General features: G+C 37.0%; 1 protein-coding gene and 1 pseudogene across 1 annotated transcript; both read left to right on the top strand.

The window, feature by feature from the left end:
* The first annotated feature begins 2,329 nt into the window (after positions 1 to 2,329).
* Positions 2,330 to 5,677, top strand: LOC128025619 (translational activator of cytochrome c oxidase 1-like; annotated as a pseudogene).
* Positions 5,678 to 10,271: 4,594 nt separating this feature from the next.
* LOC128025618 (potassium voltage-gated channel subfamily H member 6-like) lies at positions 10,272 to 23,802 on the top strand. Its single transcript, XM_052612115.1, has 12 exons — positions 10,272 to 10,287; positions 11,510 to 11,700; positions 13,643 to 14,068; positions 15,642 to 16,038; positions 16,977 to 17,176; positions 17,285 to 17,537; positions 17,657 to 17,850; positions 19,379 to 19,475; positions 19,774 to 20,055; positions 20,897 to 21,071; positions 21,291 to 21,498; positions 22,441 to 23,802. Exons 1-12 carry the CDS (start codon positions 10,272 to 10,274, stop codon positions 22,708 to 22,710), a joined length of 2,709 nt encoding a protein of 902 aa, XP_052468075.1. The 3' UTR covers positions 22,711 to 23,802.
* Positions 23,803 to 23,828: the final 26 nt, after the last annotated feature.

Genomic DNA, 23,828 nt, shown 5'->3' with positions numbered 1-23,828 from the left:
CTGACATGGCACCCCAGACCATCACTGACTGTGGGTACTTGACACTGGACTTCAGGCATTTTGGCATTTCCTTCTCCCCAGTCTTCCTCCAGACTCTGGCAACTTGATTTCCGAATGACATGCAAAATTTGCTTTCATCCGAAAAAAGTACTTTGGACCACTGAGCAACAGTCCAGTGCTGCTTCTCTGTAGCCCATTTCCTGCACACACCTGTGCACGGTGGCTCTGGATGTTTCTACTCCAGACTCAGTCCACTGCTTCCGCAGGTCCCCCAAGGTCTGGAATCGGTCCTTCTCAACAATATTCCTCAGGGTCCGGTCACCTCTTCTCGTTGTGCAGCGTTTTTTGCCACACTTTTTCCTTCCCACAGACTTCCCACTGAGGTGCCTTGATACAGCACTCTGGGAACAGCCTATTTATTCAGAAATTTCTTTCTGTGTCTTACCCTCTCGCTTGAGGGCGTCAGTGATGGCCTTCTGGACAGCAGTCAGGTCGGCACAGGGGCGTCGCACCCGTGGGGGATGTGGGTGTTTTAACACCCACACTTTTCCCGGTGAGAGGGTTCAACACCCGCACGTTTTCTGCAGTTTTTCCGTAGTTTCGCACAAACGCCTTATTACAGTCGCTCCTCCATTTCTCTGGCCGCTCTGTGTCTGCGCTAGCTGCGGCTGCCTCCGCCCCCCTCCCTCTCAAACATGATACCGGCTTTGAGTGTGACCGGCTGATGATTGGCTGTTCTGCCTTAAGTCCTGCCTCTCTTGGGGTGTTATCGGTCAGCTTGTGCTGAGGAGGCGTGAACTTATGATTATGGTTATTTACATCTCCCTTTTCCAGTACTTTGAATGAGTGTTTATGCTTTCGAGGTTTTTAAATAAGCTTGATATGTGTTTGGGAAGATGTTCTGTTATCATTTTGTTGACATGTCGAGTGTTTTCGGTATTATATTTCGTTTTTTAGACTAATGCTAATTGCTATTATTGGGATATTGTCCAGCAGCAAGTTAAATTTGGTTATGTAACGTTATGTGGCATGCAATGTATAACATAACTGTGATGAAGAAGGCAGGGAACTGACGAGGAGCGGGGACAAACTGCCATTGTTAAGCAGTGTATTCATGGGTTCATTGCCAGTGCAACTGATTTTGAGCAAAAGTCGCTCAGCCTGCAGCGAGAGAGAGATTTCCTCAAGATTTTTTATTTGCTCATTTTCTTTCTCTATTCTCTTCATCTCTGTTGCCTCCAAATCCTCACTCTCTCTTGGCCCCTCTCCTCCCGACTAACAACTTTATCATAAGATGTCCGACTTGACAGTTTCTCTGATTTCAGCCAGTCAATGGAATGAATGAAACGAGTTGACACGCATATTAGCCTGTAGTACATAAAAGAAGAACAGTGCGTTGAAGACAGCTTCTGTCTTCTACGTTTCCATCGAAAACTAATAAATTATATAATTATTTATTATAATTATTTTATATTTAAAATAAAAGCGATTACAAAGGAAATGTTTACTGTTCATGTTTTTTTATTGTATGGGAAAATCCCATTTTAAAAAGAAACAGACCTCCATTACATTTGTGCGCGCACCACACTTTGGGAATCCCTGAACTAAACGATCATGAAGTCGCTGAAGAATATACTGCTTTAGATATTCCTAAATTATAAGAAGAGAAAGATGCATTTCAATGTACAGACTATATATTTACACATTAAACAACGTTTCTAATTATCTGATGTTGTTTATCTTGATCGAACTACATTGCTTCAACGTAGTGGATGACTAGGCTACATGTTTTAAAATGTATTACTTTAAGAAAGTACACACTGACCTAACAGACATCAATTTATAAAACAAGATAATTTAGAATTATAATTTCACAACTCTCAAAATTTTACTTTTGTCTTTACAGGTCTTTCTTTTTACTATCCTGATTGTAGTTTAATTTATAATTACTGTAACTGTCTTTATTGAATGTGTAAAAGATTAAATGTGCGCATTCGTAGTAAATGACGATTTGTACATTCAGACACTTGTACATTTTAAACATTCAAAGGTTTTTATGCACAGTTGTAAATCTACAAATTGGTGTTTTGCATTTGTGAAATGTATTTTATAAATATATAATTTTGTTTTGCGCATGTAAATTGCTTTTTGTGAATATATATATTTTTTTCACGTACGTGAATTTTTTTTTGTGTGTACGTGAATTAGGTGTCATGCATGTGAAATTGTCTATGCATGTGTGAATCGTGTTTTTTTGCGTGAATTATATTTGAGACTAATCTGCTTCCATACGCATTTGTTTGGTGAGGGAAGAACATTGTTAGGAGACATGGTTCTGAGGGCTTTCAGACTGACAGTGAGAGTGTCTGCAGCGGTCCATTCGCTACAGCAGCGCGGTAAAGTTAGTAAATAGTGCCATAGTAAATGCCTTGTGGTCAAACTGACAGAAAATATTTAACGAATATGTCGCTAGAGACAATATCCCCCTTACTGTATGTACAGTACACACAAACTATGTACTGTAAATACAGTAAGAAAGGAATTTCACCTGTAGTAAGTCAGTCTTGTAACTACAAATGTACTACAACCTTTGAACCAAGAAAAAACCCTTTTGGTGATTAACAGTAACGTTAATTGTTATTTAAGAATAATTATGTACTGGATGTACAGTAAAAGAGGAATTTGCTAAATTTCACCTGTAGTAAGTCAGCATTATAAATACAAACGTACTACAGTCTTTGGAACATGAAAAAAATATTTTGGTGATTTACAGTAATTATTTTTTAAGAATAATTATGTACAGTAAGTGTGATATTATCAAACTTTCACCTGTAGTAAGTCAGTCTGGCCACTAGAAATTTTCTACAAATATGGAACATTAAAAAAAAAACTTTTTGATTAAATACAGTAATTGTTTTCTAACAATAATTATGTACTGTATGTACAGTAAAAAAAAACATTTTGGTCAATTACAGTAATTGTTTTCAAAGATTAATTATGTACTTTATGTACATTAGGGTGATATTGTCAAACTTTCACCTGTAGTAAGTCAGTCTGGCAACTAGGAATGTACTACAACCTATGGAACATAAAAAAACTCTTTGATGAAATACAGTAATTGTTTTCTAACAATAATTATGTACTATATGTACAGTAAGGGAGATATTGGCAAAGTTTCACCTGTAGTAAGTCAGTCGTGTAACTACAAATGTCCTACAACCTTTGGAACATAAAAATGTGTGTTTACTGCACATACAGTAAAGGGAATATTTTCTTTAGTGACATATTTTTTAAATATTTTCTGTCAGTTTGCCCATAAAAGGCATTTACTACGGCATTGTAAACATAATTTGTATTCATTATTTGACTTCGTTTTGTACTGAGAGGTAAATTTGCAGACGGTCCCTAAAGCAGCCTAGCCAAATATCTAGCGAATCTCAAACTCAAAACTGACTTTACCGCGCTTCACAAGCAGCACTGCGCTGCAGCCCTGAACTCTGGGCAGGACACAACAAATGGTCCAAAGTCAAGGACATTAAAATACCCAAAGATGCTGCTCGATCCCGGATGATTGCCAAAGTACACCATGATGATCAGGATTGCAGAGAGATGTGAATGCATGAGATTTGGCAGGCACTAAACAACAAGCAACCTATGTACCATGGTCAAATCATGGTATTCTTCAAATTACCTTGGGGTAACTGTTACCAATTAAAAGAACAAAGTATTTACATGTGATGCATCTGATACCATCATTGTACTCATCATTCACCCTGAGCTTTTTTTTTTAGAGGGAGGACCCAATCCAGAATTGAATGTTGCTTTGGCACAACTTCTTGAGCAGTGTCGAAACAAAAATCTGCCAAAAGCCACCATAGAAGGAGTTCTAAAAGGAGCCATAAGACAGATTTTACAGTGCTAAATAGTCTATCTGCTGCTTTTTTTTTTTTTTACACATAAAAATTGTAAAGCCTATATGCACAGACACACAGACGCACATACAAATACATACAGGGGTTAGAAAATGAAACTCAAATGCTAATATAGTGTCGGAGTTTTTACAACTATAACTCCGCAGTCTTGGGACAAATCTTTACTGATTTCACATTCCATCAGTGAGAGCAGATTGAAATCTATTAGTCGTGAGTGTGTGTACAGATATATATATATATACAAATATATATATCTGTACATATTTATATATCTGTACATATTTTTTCATATTATAGAATTGTGGGTGGGGCTAGTGCATGAACAGTTCTCTCTCCACCTTCAATACCACGACTTAGGTGCCCTTGAGCAAGGCATCAAACCCCCAACTGCTCCCCGGGCGCCGCAGCATAAATGGCTGCCCACTGCTCCGGGTGTGTGTTCACAGTGTGTGTGTGTTCACTGCTCTGTGTGTGTGCATTTCGGATGGGTTAAATGCAGAGCACAAATTCTGAGTATGGGTCACCATACTTGGCTGAATGTCACTTCACTTTCACTTTCACTTTCACTTTCACATATATATATATATATATATATATGAAAATGTCTGTCGTACACCATTCAACATGACGGAGCATGAGAGGTGAAGAGGTTATGAGAAGAATGTCAGATAATTGGCAAATGCAGATGTGCAAAGATTGTCACATCATATACAAAAAGACTGGAGGGTGTAAAGGTGCTTCAACTAAGTAACTTTCAACTTCAACTGAGTTTAAGTACACTAGTAATGCAATATTAGTTTGTTTTTTTCTTTTTAATACATTTACAAAAAAGCTTTGTCATTATGATCTATGGAGTGTAGATAGATAAAAAAAAAAAGTATTTTAAAGAAGTTTAACTTCATTGCAGCAACATAAAAATAAAAGATGAATACTTTCAAAAGGCACTGAATATATATGTTTTTAAATTTAAATGAAATGTCATCATTCACTCACCTGCATACGTATTTTTTTTCCATGCAACAATTATTTTCTGTGTCCTTCATGCCTGTCAGCTCCATAAATGACTTATGCTCACATAAGATTCTATAAGAATATCGTAAATGTAGTCCACACACTGAGATATCGAGTGTGTCTTTTTAACACACACACACACATCATGTAACTTCAGAAGACTTTTAAAGGCATATTAGTTCTTTTAATTCCTTAAATATTTTTTGAGGGATTTATATTTTCATTTTATTTTTGAAGCTTGACAAGGTGTGATCAAAACCCAGTAACCCAGTAAAACCCAGTACAAAATGCTTCAATATGCTGCTAATTGTGCTTTGATGAGATATTAGTATTAATAATAGCACTTTTTTTTTTCAATGTGTAATAGAAGTCAAAGCCAGGAGTCCATTATCTTTAGGAGTCAACAGGACCGGGTGGATGCACATTCCTCATTGAGGTTTTGACTGACAACAACACAAGGTCCCATCAAGACATCAAGCATATCTTATTGAAACATTAGTAGTGATTTGTACTCAAGATCAAAATCGAGATGTTAGTAGTTAGGCACAACTGCTTGTACTGCTTTTCTCTGTTTGTCCACAGTGGAGCGCTGTGTGAAGGAGCACGGCAGAACTTTGACAAGAGAGGTGTTGTGACCGCATCAAGAGATGGGCTCTCCTCTGAGAAAGCTCTCGAGCTGGCCATTGAGGGAGGAGATGGAGGATGAGGAGGAGCGACCCATACTACAGGTCTGAGCACTCTTTCATAGCAGGAGACTTGGCAAACATGCTCCGAAAGAATGTAATTTAAATGGAAGATGATTTGGCTGAAATATAGGATGGTTTAATAAGGTATATCTGCCTGGTCAGGTGAAAAACAAGTTCAATACTGTCTAAATAATTAACAGCCAGCAAATCAAGATTTTATATTTAATGTAAAGTGTCACAAAATATCCATCACAATCATTTCAGATGACTTTATAAAAATACATATTTTGATTATATTAAGCCATAACCATACTGATTGATTAAAATATTTTCAAATTTGTACAATATAACTGATAAACTGTTATTATTTAAAAAAGCACTGGCAGTCAAGGTTTGGAGTAAGTTTTTTGAATGTTTTTGAAAGACGTGTCTTATGCTCATCAAGGCTGCTGTGAAAATTATTACAATTTAAAATAATTGTTTTGTATTTTAATATATTTGAAAATGTAATTTACTCCTGTAACAGAAAAGCTGAATTTCAGCATCATTACATCATTGTCACATGATCTTTCAGAAATCATTGTAATATGCAGATTTGGTGATCAACAGACAAGATTATTATGTTTTTTTATTATGTTTTTTTATTATATATTATCAAAACCATGAAAACATCTTAATATACTTTATTCTACAATTCTATATTTTTCTGTCCATTTAATTTTATTCAGCTTTAAATAAGCGATCTGAATGAGGCACGTTGTTCCTATTAGGCTTGCTGCAGTAGTCTGTGTTATTTTGTTACCCGGAGTTCTGCCATACACCAAATGCATTACTTGCCCACCGCAGTACTGTAGTTTTCCATTTGGTTCGGCTGGATGCTTCAGTTGTGAACTGAAAGTGCCTGCTCTGCTCCATACAGCGCGTGCTGCAGAGCGGCAGCACAGCAGGAGTCATGCGGTCTTAACGCGCTATATTGGATTAATTGTAAATTTCTAATCTGAAATTGGATTTGAATGGTCTCTCAAGTCGTATTTACTTCTGGGAAACTTGGAGATAAAAGTGCGTTTACACCATATTGTAATTACCGTGATTACGGAATACCAACTTGTAAGTATAGCTGCAAGCAACGATTACTAGGCTTCAAGCGCTTTAAAACATTTAAGCACATAAGGAAGACATTGTGTATTATTCAACAAGCCTATAACCAGCTAATTCAATGGCTGGAAAATCTTTATTGCCCCCAAATTTCTCAAAGACCTTTAGGGTCAAACAGGCCCACTGAATTTCATTCCGAGTGACCTCTGTTAACCTTGTCTAATAAGTGCTCAAATTTCATTGGCCAATATCGGCTTTTTTTTTTGAGGTATGCAAATGGCCTTACAGACACTTGCAGCACTTTGGAGAGCGACACAGCATACCAATTTTCATGTTGATTGGACAAATGTTTGCTTAGTTATAGTTACAGTTTTTTTCCACTTTTGAAGTGCTACCAAGTGGCCAAGCTCTGCCATTTTTTCTTACGTATGGTAAGTGTTCTGAGTTTGGCAAAAGATATAGCATTCCATTCTGTTCTGGCATTTTAATAAAAGTGGCCCTGCCCCTTTCAATCATTGACGTTTACTCTCTAGAGAAAACCTAGGACTAGTTTGCAATAGTAGGTTTTCCAAAAATCCAAAATACCCGAATTATTAAATTAAGCTGGGGTGATGATTTAATTTTCGGAGAGCTGCTACAAATATGATTAGGTGCTTTTTTGACAGTGAAATAGTTCCAAGTCCAAGGGTGTGAACAGACAAAAACAAAAACAATAATTACGACATAATGTGAATACAGCATAATTCTGATACATGTGTTTCCAAGTTGGGTGGGCCATAAACTTCAAACATGATGAAGGGGGCAATGATTGCTGATGATTTCTGTTTTCATTTGAAAGGTTGTATTTGCGTTTTACTTGAAGTTAAGCTACAGAGGCTTTATTTATTTTTTATTTAATGACATAATTCCACAGTGTTTGCTAAACTTTCTGTAATGAATTATAGATGCAGTGGTTTTTGTCACAGGTTTATATACGGGTATGAAAATTTCCACACTGTCACATCCCTAGTTCCTATGAATTAGAATTACTGTGTTCTTTTCACCAATTTTTAAAGGACTGTGCAGAATTTTACTTGTAGAATCTATTTGTGTAATATTAGTTTTAAGAAGTCACCGGTTCTGTTCATAATTTTTATGTACAGAATTTCTAGGCACAGCCAAGGGTCGGAGAGTGTCCGGTTTGGGGACCATACGATTTCGTCTCTGCTTTTTGCGGATGATATTGTCATGTTGGCCTCCTCAGACCAGGACCTTCAGCGTGCACTGGGACGGTTTGCAGCCGAGTGTGAATTGGCTGGGATGAGAATCAGCACCTCCGAGTCCGAGGCCATGGTTCTCAGTCGGAAAAGGGTGGATTGCCCACTTCAGGTTGGTGGAGAGTTCCTGCCTCAAGTGGAGGAGTTCAGGTATCTTGGGGTCTTGTTCACGAGTGAGGGAAGGATGGAACGTGAGATTGACAGACGGATCGGTGCAGCTTCTGCAGTAATGCGGTCGCTGTACCGGTCTGTCGCGGTGAAGAAGGAGCTGAGCTGTAAGGCAAAGCTCTCGATTTACCGGTCAATCTACGTTCCTACTCTCACCTATGGTCATGAGCTGTGGGTCATGACCGAAAGGACAAGATCCCGGATACAGGCGGCCGAAATGAGCTTTCTCCGTCGGGTGGCTGGGCGCTCCCTTAGAGATAGGGTGAGAAGCTCGGTCACTCGGGAGGAGCTCAGAGTAGAGCCGTTGCTCCTCCACATCAAGAGGAGCCAGCTGAGGTGGCTTGGGCATCTATTTCGGATGCCTCCTGGACGCCTTCCCAGGGAGGTGTTCCAGGCACGTCTCACCGGGAGGAGGCCCCGGGGAAGACCTAGGACACGCTGGAGGGACTACAGGTATGTCTCCCGGCTGGCCTGGGAACGCCTCGGGGGTCCCCCCAGAAGAGCTGGAAGAAGTGGCGTAGGGAGAGGGAAGTCTGGGCGTCTCTGCTTAGACTGTTGCCCCTGCGACCCGGCCCCGGATAAGCGGAAGATGATGGATTGATGGATGGATAGTTTTAAGAAATTGTTGATATATCTTAGCATGGCAATAAAAAAGATATGTAAGTCAGATGTGGATATTATTGAATTGTGTTATATATTCTGAATATTGTGATCTTTTTAATAATATTATATTAGAAAGTGAAAGTGACGTGACATTCAGCCAAGTATGGTGACCCATACTCAGAATTTGTGCTCTGCATTTAACCCATCCGAAGTGTGTGTGTGTGTGTGTGTGTGTCGCACGGTGTAAAAATGACAGAAAAAAAAAAAAAACTGTGGGGGCAAAATGTTCAGTAAGAATAATTTCACATAATTCAACTGCCATATTAAAGTTTTGTGTATTTGATGAGGTTAGAAAAACTAAATCCGGTGCTCCCTATCTAGAAATATATAAAACAGAAGAATATTACAAACCAGCTGTATTTTAATTATACTGCATTCAGGTCATGCTGTAAAGATCGTATTTACAAACTGAATGCACATGAACAGCACAATGTTGTTTTACTGGGAAACTCAGAAAAGTCCAGAGTTGGGATAATACAGGAAGCATCTGTATCGATGTCAAATATGTTTAAATGAAGGAAATGATTATTATTTTTATTGATAATAAAAGTAACTAAGTTACAACAGTATTGCATAATTACAATAGAATATACTGTTCACACTTTAGTTTGAGGATCAATTCTCAGTATTAACTAACTATTAACCATGACTTTTGTCTCATTAAACTCTTATTTTGTGGTTTTAACCAATTAATGGTTAATAAGTTAGTTACATTTAAGTACTGTATGCGGTATGATTAAGCGAACTTAAATATGGTCATGCAGTAAATTAATTCCTCCATCTATTTAGATAATCAGACTTTGTTTCAAAGTAAATGCCTTAGTTTGGGCTGATTATTCGACAGACGTCATTATCAGACATAACCGTGCATAAAGTAATACATGTGTGTATAATAATACAGTCTTAGAGTCCTGTACATAGCCAGTGCCATGGCTTTAGGGCAGTCAGTTCTCATAAAAGCCTGTTTTATAGATCAAGCCCACTTCCTGTCTTTAGTCATTGACCTATGGTTAATTCATCATAATTCTCTGTACAGGCTTCGAGTTCAGTCGGCATGTGGTGTGAAAATGCATCCACCTCTAACTCTTTCCCATTGGCATATTCATTAAAAAAAAAATTCTGAAAAGAGGATGGTCCTTAGGACAAAAACACTCTGTATATTCAACAGTCTGAAAACGTCAATACAAAATAATTGTGCCTTCATGATGAACACATTTGTTGTGATGCAATTGATTTTCTTTAAGCGTGACCACTGCTGCATCTGTCTGGTTCACACTGACAGGGTGTTTTTTCCACGTGAGGGTTCATTTGTCAATGTTCAGGGTCGAGTCAAAAGAGGACGGCCCCATCAGAGATAGATTTCATTGTGTTTATACAGGAAGGGCATGTGGATAATGTACTATAAGAAGCTCGGCCTGTAACAGATTGCCCTGGTGGGTAACTTCGCGTGAACGGACAAAATGCAGCACTTACATGGTAAGAGAGAGTTTATTATATAACATACCGTACAGTGCAGTGTCTCTCAGTTCAGGTCAGATATGGAGACCCCAACAGTGACGTAGGAGGAGCTTCCACACGTGATGACAATGCTTCTTTAAACATGTTTGGAAAATTTACAGCAAGAAAACTGTAGAAACCTTGATACAATGACCAAAAATGCATCAGCTGCTAGTCATTCCAATAAATGGACATCAAAATTGGTGAATGAAAGCAACAGAAACATTCATTTTTGGGAAAGATTTCCAGCAGAACAGCAGGATTATACTGAATAAGAGCAAGACTACACAAGGATTTGCATCAGGATGGGACATTTACAAAAAAAGAAAAAATTGCCTGAACTCACAGAGCCTTTTAACCAGTTTTAGTTTTTTTAAAGATTTAATATGTGTGTTTTTTTTTTGGATGGATGAATGTTTCTATGAAGCTTCTTCATATTTTGGAGACCAGGAACTTGCGTTACAGGATTTGCTTTCATGAGTGGATGATTTTATTGTTCTGATATTGTTCGACGTGAAGGTAACCTGTTAAATTACACCATATGGGACAAACAGCGACTACTCAGATTACAAAGCAGTTTAGATATTCTTTCATAAAGAGGAACAGTCTGTATTTATGTGTCTACAGGTCATTTTTGTTTTCTCCTAGACAGCAATGAGATCTAAAGCAGAGCAAACATGTCTCCTGTTTCTTAAATATTTTCCTGATGTAAGAAAAAGACCCCAGTAATCCCATGAAAAGTTCATAATAATGTACCAAAATGTGCTCAGATTTGAAAAGATAGCAAAGTCTGAGAACTAGAGTCGGGGAATGGATGTTTCATCATATAATCTGAGCCAGACTATCTACATTAATGTTTTTCTGTTCTACAGCAATTGACCTGTGTGTCTACTGTATGTTACTAGTACTGGATAAATATCTGAGACAAATTTGAGATTTAAATGAAACGACTTTTTAACCCTGCTTTGATCTTACATTTTGTTTTATATAACTGATGTAGTAAAACAAACGGTAATATTGGTGGCATTGTCGATTCTTCTTTTATGCACATTTGAAAATGCCAAATTTTTATATAATATAATTTATATAAAAAATAAACATTATTTGAAATATTATTACTGTAAATATAAGTTCATAAATTGTCATCCATTAAAACACTGCTCTGAATTCTAATCAGTTGAATTTTTCGTTTATCATAAAGACCTGAAATCCAGTTTGTGGAACTCTACCACCAACTCTGAGCGGATGAAAGCTATAAACCGATTCCCATCATTCAATTTAAACCTGCGTCGGCCCAGACGATCCAGTCACTCCACAGCAGCCTGCAACATCGAGCTTGTTGCTCCAAAGGTGAAGGAGCGCACACAGAACGTGACAGAGAAGGTCACGCAGGTATGATACATTGTTGGTCTTGCTTTAACATCTTGAATGTAGATCTGCTGGCAGATTACACTCAAGAGTTTACATTGTGATTAATGGAACCACAAATGGTATAAAATATCAGTATTACCACAAATAATTGCAAATGTTTACTTATTTTTACTATTTTTCTATTTATTTATTTAGTGTGTGTGTGTGTGTGTGTGTGTGTGTGTGTGTGTGTGCACTTCAAACTATTGTTCTGCTATACAAAACATTCAGGTCCTCTCATATCCAGAAAGTTGTAAACATACTGAAAACATTCAAGTTGATATCTGAATAATCATGGCATTTGTCACATGGAAAAAAACAATGTGACCAGAAACCATTCATGGAAAGATCGTTAGAACAGAGACATGAACCTTCATACAAATGCAAAATCTATAACCCCTGTGGCCTCTGGTCCAAAACTGTGGAGTACTATTGTGTAGTTGAAGGTAAACGGTCTACACTCCACATATTGTTTTAATGGTAATTTAGGGAAACTTTAATGTGTTAGTCTACCTAAATCTGAGCACCTTCCCCTAACCATCGCTTGTTCTCCTCTCTATGTTTCCAAAAAGAACGCATCTCATCACAATCCCAAGTGGTCGGTTGACTATTAGCCCCTCTTTTTGAGGTTAAGCTGCTATTATAGTTTGGGGTACTTTATCTGGTAGTAATATGAAGTCAATGCACATGCATAGATCGTAGTAAGTTTGCACTTTACCTGGTCACACACATCTGTTAGATAGGAAACATCTCATGAAGTTAATGTTGAATTCTGTGAAAGTTTATCCTGTGTCTATTCAGGTCAATGTGTTTTATTTGTATATCACATTTCACAAAACATTGTTCCAAAGCAGCTTTACAAAGCATAGAGCCTGCCAAATGACCAATGGCAGAGATGTAAATGGACTGCTACTGGCTATTTCAGTTAAGAAAACTGCCCTTGACAAACCATCTTACACAGACTAAAGAGGAATATTTTGGTTTGGTAAATTTAAGCTTAACTGGCAGCAGCTGTAACACCAAAACCTCAAAGTAGCATGGGAAAATGTTACTGGGATTAATATCCCAAATGAGATTTGGGAAGAAGGACTGAAATTCATACTTGCTCTATTAATACAATTTATACAGTTTAAACTGGTGCATAGTTCACTTTATACCCAAACTAAACTCAAAGAATGCTACGAAAGAAGGTGCAAGAGCTCAGATAAGACACATGCTCATATTTTCTGGTTTTGAGATTTTGGAGTTTCGCAAGAAAGATTTTCGGATTTGGACTAAATATCAGTCCAGATCTTGAATTAGCTTTGGATGTTCTGACCCTATATTAGCATTGACACATTCTCAGCAATTGTCTGTTATGTTGACTAAAAGGTGGCTAAAAGGGTGATCTTGATGGATCGAAAGTCTGCCTTAGCACCTAGTTTTCATAAATGGCTGGCTGAAATGGTTGCTTAAAAATATTCGTTTTTCTAAGAGTGATGCTTCTAAAAAAATGTATAAAATCTAGGGCCCCTATATCTCTTTAAAAGTTGAAATTTGCTTAGACTCTTTTGTTTTGTTTTAGGTTTTTATAAAAAACGAATTAAAAAGAAAAGTTCATAAATGGCTGGCTGAAATGGTTGCTAAAAACATTCATTTTTCTAAGACTGATGCTTCTAAAAAAAAAAAAAACTGGCCCCATTCACTTCTTTTTTAAGTGCTAAAACCCAAATTTCATACAATTATAAATATATAATTTGGGCCCAAACTTATATTGAACCCAAAATACTCCTTTAAAAAAACACAAACCAGCTTGGACACCATTAAATCCCATTGGATTTTTTTGGGGGGTTAGCTTGAAACAAAAGCATCTGACTTATTGCCTGTGAATTAAATTAGTGAGAAATTCTTGCTAAAACCAGTCATCTTCTCTTTCCATGCAAAGGTACTGTCTCTAGGTGCCGATGTTTTGCCTGAGTACAAGATCCAGGCTCTGGATGTCCACAAGTGGATCATGTTGCACTACAGTCCATTCAAAGCCATGTGGGACTGGATCATTCTTCTGCTAGTGCTCTACACAGCCGTCTTCACGCCGTACTCGGCTGCTTTCTTCCTCAATGAGCTGGAGGAGGAGAAGAAACACACCTGTGGTTACACCTGTAACCCTTTAAATGTCGTAGACGTAATAGTGGACGTTCTGTTTATAATAGACATCGTTATTACCTTCAGGACAACATACGTGAATCATAATGATGAGGTGGTGACCCATCCCAAGCTCATCGCTATCCACTATATCAAGGGCTGGTTTCTCGTCGACATGGTGGCTGCAATTCCCTTTGATCTGCTCATCTTCATGTCTGGATTAAATGAGGTATAAAGAAACAACCTGCCCCCTCTTTACACCAGCTAGTGATATTTAGACCTAAAAAGCTAGTCCCTGCTAACAGGGAATGCACTCAGAAAGTTATATGCATGGTACTCTCAAAGTGATTATATCTTTCCAGTAGCATTAATGGAATGGTCTTTAAAATGTCCTTAAAAACATTATTTATATAGGGCAGCCTACAAAGAACTTTTAATGAATGTTCATTCCATTCGTGATACACATAATAGGGTACAGGGATGTGTTTTGGTCTTTTTAAGAAGCATTTTGTAGTATTTATCCAAAATACCACAATTCTTTATATATATATATATATATATATATATATATATATATATATATATATATATATATATATATATATATATATATAAACATCATTATACAAAAGTTTAATTTTTGTTGCCTTTTCTAAATTTTTGCAAAATATTGCTTGAATAGATGATGCCAACTTTTATTCTAAAGGAATTAACTTTTTAATTTAACATTTCGGTGAAATTTCTGGAAATAATAGTTATTATTTGTCTTAATTTTATCTCTCTATATATATTCATACTGTATATAATGCAACTAAATTTGCAGTGTGATTTATTTAGGCAAATTTTTGTTGTTACTCCTTTTAAATTAAGGAACTATTGCATTAATAATAAATTAACTTTATAATATTAAAGCCTGTTCAGCATAAAAAGGATTAAACATTAATAATAATCCTTTTCTTAATTTTATTTTATCAACATAGTAATTGTGACTTTTTATTTCATAAATCTTTTTTTTTCTTGCAACTTAGATTTAGCATCTCGCAACTTTGAGTTTTTTAACTTGCAATTTAGACTTTTTTTAGAATTGGGAATTTACATCTCGCAATTCAATTTTTTCGTCTGCCCCAGAATAAAAATTTAAAATGTAATTGCATTTTTCTATCTCACAATTCAGAATTTTTCCTCAGTTGTGAGTTAACATGTCACAGTTCTGGCTTTTTCTTAGAATTGCGATTTTATATCGTGAATTTCTAGAAAAAAAGTCTGGATTGTGAGAAATTCTGAATTGCAAGAAAAAAGTCAGCTGTGAGAGAAGTTGCAAATATCTCTATTTTTTAACCCTGTGATGAAAAGAAACTTTCAAATCATAATGACATCATCAAGGACAAATTCTTCATAATCTTAAATGTCGTCATAATCTTTTTTTAAGTATCATCATATATAAGTACGTTCAACTTTATCCGCATACATGCAGTATACTTGTGGCAATGTACTATATAGTATATCTCAATTGCTTGTATTGTTGCAAAATCTGCTAAAAGCAACTTTAAGGTATAAAGATTTTATAAATATTAACATTATGATTTTCTGTAAAGCTTCTCTAAAGCAATGCGTAATGTGAAAAGTGCCTTACAAATGAAATTATATCCAAATTCCAGCATTTATTAAAATGTATTAATTTTGCAATTTACAATTAAACACATTATTTGTCTAATACAGTGTTTATCCATTTAAAAATTGACAACATCAGACTGAAACTTGTTTGCTATTCTTTCTTTGTCCTCCCATCATCCAATCTGCAGACGACGGCCACTCTCATTGGTCTGCTGAAGACAGCCCGTCTGTTGCGTTTGGTCCGGGTAGCCAGAAAGTTAGATCGCTACTCCGAGTATGGAGCTGCAGTCCTCTTCTTGCTCATGTGCACCTTCATGCTGATTGCTCATTGGTTGGCATGCATCTGGTATGCCATTGGTCATGTGGAGAGGCCCTACATGAAGACAGGTTGGCTGGATAACCTGGCCGATCAACTGGGGAAACATTACAACGACAGTGATGCCAGCTCAGGACCCTCCATTCAGGATAAATACATCACTGCGCTCTATTTCACCTTCAGTAGTCTGACCAGCGTGGGCTTTGGGAATGTCTCTCCAAACACCAACTCGGAGAAGATGTTCTCCATCTGTGTCATGCTCATTGGCTGTAAGTAACTGCATAAAGCTTGTTTTCTTAAGTTTAAGGCTCAAATATGTCATTTCTGTGCTACTGTCCTGAACATTCCTACTGATTACATGAAGAACCAAAGTATGTTCTATCCAGGAACACAATCCAGACATGCTACATCCAACATGTCAACATTATCATGTGACCTACGATGTCAGTCAAGTAACGTCTCGTTTATTCTTAAAAATATATATATATATCCACTAACCCTACTATTATAGTTTTTATATTTTCTTTCCATTTTATTTTCCAGTTGAAATTTTGTTGTGTGTAATTTGTAGTAGGTGATTTTTTTTTTCTCTTTTATTTGTAGTATCCCTCTTTGTAATTTATAGTACATCAAGTTAAACTAAATTAAACACTTTAGTTTAGTTACCAATTCTCACTATTAACAATTAACTATGACTTTTGCCTCAATAAACCCCTAATTTGCTGCCCATTAATAATTAGTAAAGTAGTTGTTAAGTTTAGGTATGGGGTAGGATTATGGATCTAAAATATGGTCATGCAGAATAAGTCATTTATATGCGGTAAAAGTACTAATAAATAGCCAATATGCTAATAATATATATGCAAATAAGCAACTGGTTAATAGTCAGAATCTGACCTTAAAATAAAGCGTTTACTGTTTACATACACACAGTGGCATGCGAAAGTTTGAGAACCCCTTGCAGAATCTGTGAAAATGTGAATAATTTTAACAAGCTAAGAGAGATCATACTAAATGCATGTTATTTTTTATTTAGTACTATCCTGAGTAAGATATGTTGCATAAAAGATGTTTAAGTATATTACTTTGTTATAATTATAGTTTTAGTTTCAGTTGTAGTTTAAATGAAATATAATAACCCTCCTCTAACCTCCTTTTCAAAAAACGGTGCTGTTGACTAAATATTCTCCTGTTGACTTTGTCTTAGCTCTCATGTATGCCAGCATTTTTGGGAATGTCTCTGCAATAATTCAGAGGCTTTATTCGGGAACAACACGCTATCACACCCAGCTGTTGCGGGTTAAAGAGTTCATCCGCTTCCATCAGATACCTGGAGAACTGAGGCAGAGACTGGAGGAATATTTCCAACATGCCTGGTCCTACACCAATGGCATTAATATGAATGCAGTGAGTCACATAATGAGCCAGAATGAGTTACTCAGATATCATTCCTGTCTATACTATAGATTAATCGGTATATAAAAACCCAGTCATGCCTCTTATTTTCTATTATAGGTCCTGAGAGGTTTTCCTGAGTGTTTGCAAGCTGATATTTGCCTGCATCTCAATCGTAGTCTGCTGCAGAATTGTAAGGTGTTCCATGGGGCAAGTAAAGCGTGCCTGAGAGCTCTCGCCGTGCGCTTTAAAACCACCCACTCCCCACCTGGAGACACCCTCTATCACCACGGCGACGTGATCAAAGCCCTCCACTTCATCTCCCGAGGTTCCATTCAAGTGTCGCAAAATAACATTGTGCTGGCCATCCTGGGTGAGAGTCAAATCAAACCTGAGCAAACAGCTGCCTGATCCACTGATGTTTTGAGTGTTTTTTTAAACTGATCGTCTTTTATAAGGTCTAATAAAAACTACTTCCTGTTTCACGAACAGGTAAGAATGATGTCTTTGGCGAGCCAATAAATCTGTATGCTGATCATGGTCACAGTAACGCTGATGTTACTGCACTTACCTACTGTGACCTTCACCGTATCCAAAGAGACGACCTTCTGGAGGTGCTGGACATGTATCCTGTATTCGGCGAGAGCTTTTGGAGGAAATTAGAAATCACCTTTAACCTACGAGACGTGTGTGAACCTCACATCTAAACACATTTCTACATATCCCTCACTGATTCTTGAATACTGAGATAAAAAAGGCTATTACCATTTTTCCACCAGCAAGAACCGGGTGCTAGTTCAGAGCCAGTGCTATTGCTGGTTTGGAGTTTGTTTGACTGGAGAGACTTTTAAGAAGCGGTTTGCTTCTCCACTGGCTTGAGAGCCACCACAGAGCCGGGTCTTACGTCATTTGACTATGTCTCATTTCCCCTAGTAATGGTAGCACAGCAGTGCCAAACACAATGGGTTTGTTTAGGATGCATTGGCGCCGGGTGGACCGATCGGCACAAGATACCGAAGCGCCGCGGGAATGATCCAAAAGCATAAAGAGCCATCTACCCTCCAGTCGCTCCTGTGGTGCACCAATGCCATGCATCCTGAACAAGCCTAAACACCATCAACAATGGTGGACGTAGCATTGCTATTGATGTTCATGGCTTTAAGAACCTATATCGGCATCCAAACACAGCAAATCCAACTTGTTATTGTTTAGCTAACATATTTCAAATATGGAGGTTAAAAGTATTTTGTTGGTCACAGTAACCCCGCCCCCAGCCCCTGACACAAGCAGTTCTTACTTCTAGCCCAGCAATGTTTTGGTGCTACTTACAAAGCTGGTTCTGGAGCTGGTGCTTTGGGTGTCAAAGGACAAAGAACCGATTTGAAACTAGGCTCTAGCTCCGAACCGGCACCCAAGCTGTGTTGGTGGAAAAGGGGTATATGATTGAAGAAATAAGCCTTTAGGTATCACAGAATTGGTCATATTAATGAACATTTGAATTTATGTAAAATATTGAGTGTCGAACTGATAGGTGGGTTCAGGGGTAGTGAGTCAAATTTTCATTTTTTTTATAAAATAAACAGTTTAATTAAATACAATGGTGCATTTAAATGAAGACCATTCAAGTGTTCATGTAAGATCACTTGGTTACTTATACAGTATTTATGAGAATATTACCATTAGTGGCTTTTAGGCCCTGTGGCACAAATGGCACACTTGTGGTCTTGTGGACTTACAATGGCCACAGAGTGTGCGTGCCTGTTAAGTCCATGAGACCATAGGGCGTCCCATTCATCATTTTAGCCTTCAGAAGGGTGCTCACGAGTGCACTGAAGCGAGCTCTGCAGCAGACTTCTACCCGACATTCAAAGCGGCATTACATCATGAAAGTGTGAACTAAGAGGAAGACTGCAAGGGTTTAGGGTGCGATTTGGGACAGGGCCTTAGAGATATTTAAAGGTGCACGCTGTAGTTTGTTGTTTATATGCTATTCTTTTCTTGGATTTTATACTGACATCTATTGGTGTGGATAAATCATTACAAAAATGTAAAAACGGATTCCACATGTTTTGTCGTATAGCATGCATTCTTCTCACCATAACAAATGTCAGCTTGTGTAGTTAACAGCAATTAGGCATAACCCTGAAAGATTGAGACAAATGGTCTGTTCATCAAATGCTACAGTAATCCATGTTTTAACTGATATGTATTCAGGCTGAACAGATGATGCCCAGTGAAAATTTGGACTGTGGATATCATGTGAATGACATACGACATCGCCAAAACTCACTAGACAGGCGCAACAGGCCAGGTGAGTGGAACACTCACAAATATAAACACAACTGAGATCTACTGAAACTTAGTTGAGTCCAGAAGTTCAAATTTTTACAAATTTTAAAGTAAAAAGATTAATAAAACTAAACCATATTTCAGAATAATTAAATTCACAGTTTGCCATGAATCACATATACCCTTGTTTTTCTTGAGCCAGACGTTTGACTAAATTCACAGAGAACATGTCAAAGACATATGTTTATCACCTTATTCAGGCCAATGCAGTTGTTAAATTCAATTAAATTCTTAAAATTGCTCTTGTCTTGCTATTCAAGACGGAATGGACCAGAATAACTCATACCCATCTCGGATGTGTTCGACCCTGGGTCGCAATCATTCTCCAACCGCTTACATGCACTGGGAGGATCTGTGTAGCTGTGGAAGCTCTACATTACAGTCCAGTGAAAATCTCAGCAAGTCTCCCATCAGCCGCTGTGAGCTGTACAGTTTGGATGCAGATCATCTGGATTACCCCTCTCCTATTGTGAGACTAATACCAGCTCGTGGTGCCTCTGGGGTCAGCAGCGAGCCCATTACGGATATAGGGCACTTAGGTGGTAAGGTGCACAATGTAGTTCATTGGTTTCATTTTTGTCTGGGACTTCATCTTGACATATGTTGGTTGCAGCGATACAAACATTTTTAAATTTCAGTCCCGAAGCCAAACCATAGTGTACTGCATGATGTATTGCTGTAGGCCAAACCCCAGAAATGAGTTAGCATTTTAGCACTACTAGTTGCATCGGTTTATTTATTTTTTATTAGTTTTTGGTTAAATGCCTGAAATAAGGTCAGCAGTCAACACAAGCTCAAGAAATATTTATGTTTTATTCCTTCACATAAAATACATCATACCATGCGATTTTTAAAACTTTTACTTTTCTTCAAAAATGTGGTTGTTAGCATATGGCTAAATAGGACTTATGTGTTAACAGTGTTATTGTGAGCTATTCCAACTAACTTTAATCAAAAAAGCTTTAAAAACAAAAAAAAAAACATCTGAAAGAGTATCATCGGAAGCGTTAGTGTTGATGTGACCATTGTGTAGTTAGTTTATACTGTAGTGGTCTATGCTTTAGCTTTTTACCTCTGGTGATTGTATTTAGTCTTCAAACTTCAAAAACATCCACAAAGAACAATCACTAAACTTTGTTGATCACAGAGCTTATTTTCAATATTATTCAATATTCCAAAATCCAATGGGAAATCCTATTGTGTTTTTATTGAGAGAACCAGGCTAATGCTAACATCTAGGTTGACCGACAGAAATACATCATTACTGCAGCACTATATTGGAGAACTTGGTAATTTTAGATTGTTTGCAACCACTGTTTCAGTGATAACATTTTCACTTGAATTATTGGATTATTATTATTCAATGTCTCCTCCTAACATAAGCTCCCCCTCCATCTGGATTGTACCATTACTGGCCTGACCACCAGGCAGCTCTTTACGCTGAACAGACTGAACAGCGCCCCTTATCTGTCCAGACCTCATTCTCACCACTGCTCTTTGAGCATCAACCCAGTGAACTTGAGTCCAGACTGGAGCTCCTGCAGAATCAACTCAGCAGGTAGGTGGTGCATCTTAGAGAAACAGTTCTGATCCCATTTATTGCCCAGCACGAAGAATAAGAATGAACAGTTTGTTCATGGTGCTCTCTTTGTTACATTGAAACTTACAGTCTCCAAGTACTGTCACTTGATTATATTGGGTGAAGGGATGATAATAGATGAAGGTGTCTAGTAAATCACTACTTACATGCTGCAATTTTCTGCTCCCTTTCTCCCAGACTGGAGACCAGAATGACAGCAGACTTTAATTTGATCCTTCAGCTTCTCCAGCGACAGATCGCTCCGGTGCCCCCAGCATATAGCACCGTATTACCGGACAGCCACACTCCTGACCCTGCTGTAATGTACGGAAGCAGTGCACCAGTACTTCACATAATGTACCCGATCCCAAACATTCAGCTGGACAGTAGAAACACCGCCATTCAGGTAAAAATGCTGTCCATTAAAATTGGTTTTCAATGACAGACAAAAAGTAGTGTTTAATTATATTGAATGTGTACTTTTAGTGCACTTCATATCTTATATATATATATATATATATATATATATATATATATATATATATATATATATATGTACACACTCTATTTGCAGATAATTTTAATGAAATAAAAGGCAACTTATTGTTTCCTAAATCACTTAAGTACACTTTTAAACAGTTCACTTTGTAATAATGTCATTAAAGTTAATTATCACATTTATAAAGTAGTATAGTAATAACGTTTACTTTTGAATACATTTAAATAATTGTTTTAATAAATTGTTTTAATAATTGTTTATCATGCTTAATAAAAACCAACACTTTTTTTTTTGTACAATAACATACTAAAGCACTAAGTTATATATAATTTTACTGTAAAGTGTTTATTTGATATTACATTTAAAGATTATATGTATGTATATATATATATATATATATATATATATATATATATATATATATATATATATATAAGATTTAAAGGACTGAATAATTCTAAAGGTACATATTAGTAATTGGTAATAGGTTACCTATGTAAGTTGGTCAAGTATGCACTAAGTTCAACCAGTTGTATTTAATGTAAATTTAAACTATAATGCATTTTAATTTAATTGTAAATAGCATGAAAATTAAGTGACAGATTATTACTGTAGATTACATTTACATACGTTTATATAAAAGTATGTTCAAGTGTGCTTCTTTTAAACAAGGTTTGATTACTACCAGAACCTCAGTCATTCCAAAACCATCCTGATACTAAATACTAAGCTCTAGCTGAGCAGTATCCACACTAAACTTATGACAATACAAAATGTCTGTGTGGAGCTTCTTTTATTACTAGAATGATTAATAAACCAAACTGACTATCTTTAACTCTGTGTTTCCAGAGTCCAGCCCAGCCAGATTCCATATTCAAGTCAAATTCCCAGGGTTCTCTGTCCAGTGGTGTTCACATGGGAGCTGCATCAGATGACTGTGTACCTGATCAACTGGAAACTAATACTGTTTCAACCCCAGTGCATCAGCCCATATTAATAGATCCACCACGCCTCTGTGCATCCCTCCGCTTTCCCTCATTGCCCGGCAACCTGGACTCTTCATCACACCTGGAAGGAATTCCAAAACACACATCTGACCCTGCCTTACCAGTCAACTAAAATCACAACACACCATCAACCAGCTTATCAAAACAGAACAATGAGAACACATGATCAAAACACAATCGATAAATAAATACCCTACTGATGCTAAGAATACCAAGGAATTTGACCATCTTGGTAAACCAACTGTTGCAGTCCATAAGTTAGGACAGGCCTAAACTGGCACTAAACCAGCCTAGACCAGCATAGAATCTCAAGCTGGTCTATTTAACAGTTAAACAAACATTTAAATACAAACACCACAGGACAAAATCCTACAAAAGCTGCAACTTAAGCATCTCAAAAAATCAAAAGATGAGTGACCGTCAATGACATGTTCTACATGCAGTGAGACTCACGAAACAGACACAATACAGGAGCTGTTAAACTTTTGTAATGACACAGCAAACATAAGCAAAGAATGCCTCTGTAGGTCTGGAATATTGTCTATTAACTATAATTAAAACAATGTTCAATCAATTTTGTGTAGTCAAGACTTGTGTCGTTACATAACGTGATTTAAGATAAATTTTCACAGGAAAAAAAAATGCATTTAGAATAGGGGTTTTAATATTTAAGGATCTCAAAAGGAAGTACTGCTTTGAATTACTGAAAAAGCTACTGTTAAAATAAAGAGAGAAATGAGGCAATTTTGGATGCTGTTCTTTAAAGATCTCTCAGATTTAGTAGTTCAACAGATAACGTTAAAAATAACAATGATAAAATGAATAAAAATCTGATAAAACATTGTCAAACTTTGACGCTGGCTTGAAAAAGTCTAGTCTTAATAGGCTTGAAGGTTTTAAGTTATGAATTGATGCTAAGGTGTTGCTATGTAGATGCTACTTGTTAGAGTGTTCTGGGTGGTTGCTAAGGTGTTTCTATGCAGATTATACTTGTTAGAGGGTTTGGGTGGTTGCTAAGGTGTTTCTATGCAGTTTATACTTGTTAGAGTGTTCTGGGTGGTTGCTAAGGTGTTTCTATGCAGATTATACTTGTTAGAGGGTTTGGGTGGTTGCTAAGGTGTTTCTATGCAGTTTATACTTGTTAGAGTGTTCTGGGTGGTTGCTAAGGTGTTTCTATGCAGTTGCATGCATTTGAAAATAATACCTCTAATTCTATCTGCAGAACAATTT

This window comes from Carassius gibelio, chromosome A12, assembly GCF_023724105.1.
Source record: "Carassius gibelio isolate Cgi1373 ecotype wild population from Czech Republic chromosome A12, carGib1.2-hapl.c, whole genome shotgun sequence".
Taxonomy (NCBI): domain Eukaryota; kingdom Metazoa; phylum Chordata; class Actinopteri; order Cypriniformes; family Cyprinidae; genus Carassius; species Carassius gibelio.
The sequence above is the reverse complement of the archived record's forward strand: the minus strand, read 5'-3'. Positions and strand labels throughout refer to the sequence as shown.